This window comes from Piliocolobus tephrosceles, unplaced genomic scaffold (genome assembly GCF_002776525.5).
Source record: "Piliocolobus tephrosceles isolate RC106 unplaced genomic scaffold, ASM277652v3 unscaffolded_26451, whole genome shotgun sequence".
In the NCBI taxonomy this organism is placed as follows: Eukaryota; Metazoa; Chordata; class Mammalia; order Primates; family Cercopithecidae; genus Piliocolobus; species Piliocolobus tephrosceles.
In genome coordinates this window covers 1-5863 of record NW_022309256.1, presented here as the reverse complement: position 1 = coordinate 5863, position 5863 = coordinate 1, and the positions used below count along the sequence as shown (strand labels likewise).

At 56.3% G+C, this 5863-nt stretch overlaps 1 protein-coding gene and 1 pseudogene across 2 annotated transcripts; both read right to left on the bottom strand.

Moving 5' to 3' along the window:
• Positions 1 to 3170: 3170 nt before the first annotated feature.
• LOC111535074 lies at positions 3171 to 4396 on the bottom strand (annotated as a pseudogene). The gene has a single exon (XR_002729303.1). The product of XR_002729303.1 is annotated as an uncharacterized LOC111535074 (transcript).
• Positions 3171 to 5411, bottom strand: LOC111535075 (protein orai-2). The gene has a single exon (XM_023201507.1). The coding sequence runs from the start codon at positions 5069 to 5071 to the stop codon at positions 4538 to 4540; it is 534 nt and encodes a 177-aa protein (XP_023057275.1). The 5' UTR covers positions 5072 to 5411; the 3' UTR covers positions 3171 to 4537.
• Between the last annotated feature and the right edge of the window lie 452 nt (positions 5412 to 5863).

Genomic DNA, 5863 nt, shown 5'->3' with positions numbered 1-5863 from the left:
TTTTTTTTTTTTAAACAGAGTCTCTGGCCGGGCGCAGTGGCTCAAGCCTGTAATCCCAGCACTTTGGGAGGCCGAGACGGGCGGATCACGATGTCAGGAGATCGAGACCATCCTGGCTAACATGGTGAAACCCCATCTCTACTAAAAAAATACAAAAAAAACTAGCCATGCGAGGTGGCGGGCGCCTGTAGTCCCAGCTACTTAGGAGGCTGAAGCAGGAGAACGGGGTAAACCCGGGAGGCGGAGCTTGCAGTGACTGCACTCCAGCCTGGGCAAGAGAGAGAGATTCTGTCTTAAAAAAAAAAAAAAAAAAAAAAAAACAGAGTCTCGCTCTTTACCCAAGCTGGAGTGCAGTGGCATGATCTTGGCTCACTGCATCCTCTGCCTCCTGGGCTCAAGTGATTCTCCTGCCTCTGCCTCCCGAGTAGCTGGGATTATAGAGGTGTGTCACCACGCTCGGCTAATTTTTGTATTTTTAGTAGAGATGGGGTTTCACCACATGGGCCAGGCTGGTCTTGAACTCCTGATCTCAGGTGATCCGCCTGCCTCTGTCTCCCAAAGTGCTAGGATTACAGATGTGAGCCACCACGCCTGGCCTGGAGGCCTCTGTTCTTAAACACTGTTCAAAGACAGGCTAAACCTCCAGAAACTGAATTTCTAGGTTGCAATGGCGTTCCCCATCGCCCATGCTGCCCCTCAAGGTGTTTCTGCAGCTCCAACAACAGCTCACCCTCCATCTCCCCATAGGCTCTGGGGTGACCCTGAGGTTTCCTCTCCCAGCCACCATGGCCCTACCCATGGTCACTGCTATTCCTACAGCAATGGTTTGCCTCATTCCTCGAAACTAGACAGTCTGGAGCTGGGAAAACAAGAACACTAGAGAAAGAGAACAGGAAATTCCAAAACCATCATCCTCCTAATCAGAGGGCTAGACTTGGATGTGGCTCCGTCCCTCTGATTGACGTGGGACGTGCCAGCATCACTGGGCACTTAATACTTGCCTGGATGCTGCCAGGTCAAGAACTCTGCCTGGGGACCAGGTACAGTAACTGGCCCCCAGATGGCACTGGAGATGCGTTCCACAGTCGGGGGAGTGTGGCACTGCGTGGGCAGGGGCACAGATGGTGCAGGAAGGTGGGAGACAGGAGAAGGCCCAGCAGGGCCCCTCCCAAAAGACTCAGGCCAGGGTAAGAGGCTGCCGCCTCTCCCAGCCATGAGGAGCCATTCATTTAGAAGAGCAGGCCTGTTTTGACCCAAAGCCATTCCTTGGAGGGACACTGACATGCTGACATTCTTTTCTTTTTCTTTCTTTCTTTTTCTTTTTTTTTTTTTTTTTTGGTTAGAGACAGGGTCTCACTCTCTCGCCCAGGCTGGAGTACAGTGGCACGATCTTGGCTCACCACCTCTGCCTCCTGGGTTCAAGCGATTCTCCTGCCTCAGCCTCCCAAGTAGCCAGGACTACAGGTAAGCACCACCATGCCCAGCTAATTTTTTGTATTGTTAGTAGGGATAGAGTTTCACCATGTTGGCCAGGCTGGTCTCGAACCCCTGACCTCAAGTGATCCACCCGCCTCGGTTTCCCAAAGTGCTGAGATTACAGGCGTGAGCCACCGTGCCCGGCCAGTAATGCAATCATAGTTCACTGCAGCCTCTACTTCCCCAGCTCAAGCAATCCTGCTGCCTCAGCTTCCCAAGTAGCTGGAACTACAGGCATGAACCACCACGCCCAGCTAATTTATTTTTATTTTATTTATTTATTATTTTTTGAGACAGAGTTTTGCTCTGTCACCCAGGCTGGAGTGCAGTGGCACGATCTCGGCTCACTGCAACCTCTGCCTCCTGGGTTCAAGCAATTCTCTTGCCTCAGCCTGCCAAGTAGCTGGGATTACAGTACCCGCCACCATACCCAGTTAATTTTTTGTATTTTTACTAGAGATGGTTTCACCATGTTGTTGCCGAGGCTGGTCTTAAACTCCTGATCTCAAGTGATCTGCCCACCTTGGCCTCCCAAAGTGCTAAGATTACGGGCATGAGCCATTGCACCCGGCTTGGCTAATTTAAAATAATTTTTTTAAGAGATGGGGTCTTGCTATGTTGCCCAGGCTGGTCTTGCACCCCTAGGCCCACGTGATCCTCCCTCCTCGGCCTTCCAAAGTGCTGGGATGACAGGCGTGCGCCACCTTGCCTGGCCAACATTGACATTCTTTAGCAAAGCAAACACGTATTAAACCATAAGAGGTGTTTCTACAGGCTGCAGGAAAGTACAGACGTGCTGGAGGGCAAGGGTCGCAGACAGATGTCTGCAGGGGGCACAAAGGACGAACCCCTCAGAAGACACAGGGCTCTTCTCCGGCCCCCAAGGATGCCACAACTTTCTCGTGGGGACCCTCGGCGTGACTCCCCAAGGGCCCCTCAGCACGGGGAACTGAGTGTCGGGGTCTCTGTTCTCTGCTGCAGCCACATTTCCAGAGACCCCAACCAGGCCACCCAGAATTCCACGGCACAGCCAACCCGGACCCCGGAGAGAGCTTAAGCTTTTACAAGCGATGTGATCAGAGCATGAAGAAGCCCAGTGACTATTTTTTTTCTTTTTTTTTGTAGATAAAGTTTCGCTCTTGTTGCCCAGGCTGTAGTGCAATGGCATGATCTCAGCTCACTGCAACCTCTGCCTCCTAGGTTCAAGCGATTCTCCTGCCTCAGCCTCCTGAGTAGCTGGGACGAGAGACCCGCCACCACACCCAGTTAATTTTTGTTTTGTTTTGTTTTGTTTTTGGAGATGGAGTCTCGCTCTGTCGCCCAGGCTGCAGTGCAGTGGCCGGATCTCGGCTCACTGCAAGCTCCGCCTCCCAGGTTCACGCCATTCTCCTGCCTCAGCCTCCCGAGTAGCTGGGACTACAGGCGCCCGCCACCTCGCCCGGCTAGTTTTTTGTATTTTTTTATAGAGACGGGATTTCACCATGTTGGCTAGGCTGGTCTCGAACTCCTGACCTCAAGTGATCTGCCCGCCTTGGCCTCCCAAAGTGCTGGGATTACAGGCGTTAGCCATTGCGCCCAGCCTAATTTTTGTATTTTTAGTAGAGGTGGGGTTTCACCATGCTGATCTTGAACTCCTGACCTCAGGTGATCCACCCACCTTGGCCTCCCAAAGTGCTGGGATTAGAGGCATGAGCCACTGCGCCCGGCCCCAGTGACTATGAGAACAAAAGACAAGGCATGGCTGGCTCTCCAGGTTACAGCTGGAGACGAAGGGAAAGGTGGTGGTTGTATAAGCAGCTCAGGGAAGCTGGTGCTGCGGCGTGCGTGCGCGGCCCGAGTGTGGCTTTGGGTCTACCAGATGCCCTTAGGGAAAAGGCCAGAACCCGCACTGCACAGCGCAGTCACCGTGTGTGGTGGGACCCAGTGTCGGCTGAGAGGCCTGGAGGGGTCTTGCCTCCCTTGTAGTCACTCGGTGTCATAACAAGGAGGGCACCCATTTGGCCTGGGCCAACCCCTGGCCCCACTATCCACAGGCCAGGCCAATGGCCTTGCCTAGACAGGAAGTCCTCCAGGATGTCTGCTTGCTGCCTGGGGCCACAGGAAGCTGCACAGGCTCCGGGGCCTGAGCCAGAGCCTCCGCCTCAGGCTGCCACAGCCCAGGGGAGTGGCTGAGCCAGCCTCAGAGGCCATTCTGTGGCTGACAGCTGGAGGCCGCTGGCTGCGGGGGGCGGGGGGGAAGGGTCCTTTCCCCACCCCGGTGGCCCTGCTGAGTCCGTGTGGCCAGGGCTCTCTCTGGCTGAGAAAAGAGAATTTGAGCCTAGCATACTTTGCAGCAGGCCTCAAATAACTTTCTCATGGGGGTGTCTCGTAGATGCCCGTGAACATGTCTCCTCCGGCTCAGCTAGGCCGCCCCCCGTTGGAAACATCCCCGGGGGCCTGACACCACTGCCGAGGGCTGCAGCACCCCGCGCACCTGCTGGGCTGACATGTGTCCTGGCTCCTGTCTTCTCTTGAAGCCAGGCCACCCAGCTTGCTCCAGGGCCAGGCAGGGAAGCACCAAGCCCTGCCGTGCACCTGCACCCACTCAAATGCCGCAGCCCTCGTGTCATCACTGTCACACGGGCCACTCGGCATCCACGAAGCCCATCACGGGTCTCTGGGGCAATCATTCTCTGAAAACAAAACCCTGCCCTGGCTCTCCCAGGCCTGCCAGCCACGCATGCCGGGTCTGAGCACCCACTGGGTGCTACTTGGAGGCCCTTCTGGCCCAGGACTGATGGGCAGATCCCGCTGTAGCCTCTTCACTGTGTCCCCGACCCAGGAAACCTTGAGGCCAAGGAACCAGCCTGGTTTTGCCCCCAATGCTCTTAGCAACACAGTCCCTCGTTGAACCAGATGGTTCCATCTCAGAAGAAGTCATCCAGTCCTTATGGTATTAAGACAAGAGGAAAACTTTGGTCTTGAACTACCCGGCAGCCTTGCAAAATGTCTGCATCTGACAAATCCCCGCCTCTGCGGGCTCCTGGGCGCAGGGCCGCCCCCAGCCCCGGCCCTCAGCCCCTCACACGACCTGCAGGCTGCGCTCATGCCCGTCCAGCTGGACCTTGAGCTTGTGGAGCTCCTCGATCTCGCGGTTGTGGCGCTCCGTTTTGTGGCGCACCAGAGAGCGGTAGAAGTGGATGGTGAAGACCACGAAGATGAGGCCGACAGGCACCATGATAATGGTGGACACCAGCGCGGCCTGCCAGCCCGTGTGGCTCCCGGGGCCGGGCGGGGGGCCAGGCTGGCGCCGGGCGTCCACAGGGAGGAATTTGATCCAGCAGAGCAGCACCACCTCGGCCAGGAAGAGCAGGATGCCTAGCACGGTGGAGAAGCCCCAGGCCAGCTCGATGTAGGGGTGCATGCGCTCATGCGGAGACTCGCTGATGGAGTTCAGGTTGTGGATGTTGCTCACAGCCTCCACGTTGGGCAGGATGCAGGTGCTGATGAGGAGGGCGAACAGGTGCACGGCCACCAGCACCGTGGTGCAGGCGCTGAAGGCAATCAGCAGCGGCCGAGGGTACTGGTACTGCGTCTCCAGCTGCACCTCCACCATGGCCACCTGTGGGGACAGCAGACAGGTGGTGCTGAGTGTGGGGAGGGCAAGGCGTGGCCCCACCAGGGCCACCTGCCAGGCAGAGCAGGGGCTGGGCCAGGTTCAGGGGACAGGGTAGCCATGGGTAGCCATGGGCTCTCCTGCTGGCGGGACTCACCCATGTTCTGGGCCCTTAAAGACCAGAGGGCAACCTCCTCACTGATCAAATGTTTCACATTTTCCTTCGTTCTAATTAGCTAAAGAAGACTGCACTGAGAAAAAAATCTCAACAGTACAGAAGAGGCCAGTGTGGTGGCTCACGCCTGTAATCCCAGCACTTTGGGAGGCCAAGGCTGGTGGATCACTTGAGGCTAGGAGTTGGAGACCAGCCTGCTCAACATGGTGAACCCCCGTCTCTACTAAAAATACAAAAAGTGGCCGGGCGCGGTGGCTCAAGCCTGTAATCCCAGCACTTTGGGAGGCCGAGACGGGCGGATCACAAGGTCAGGAGATCGAGACCATCCTGGCTAACACAGTGAAACCCCGTCTCTACTAAAAACTACAAAAAACTAGCCGGGCGAGGTGGCGGGCGCCTGTAGTCCCAGCTACTCGGGAGGCTGAGGCAGGAGAATGGCGTGAACCCGGGAGGCGGAGCTTGCAGTGAGCTGAGATCCGGCCACTGCACTCCAGCCTGGGCAGCAGAGCGAGACTCTGTCTCAAAAAAAAAAAATACAAAATACAAAAAGTAGCTGGGCGTGGTGGCAGACACCTGTAATCCCAGCTACTCGGGAAGCTGAGGCAGGAGAATCGCTT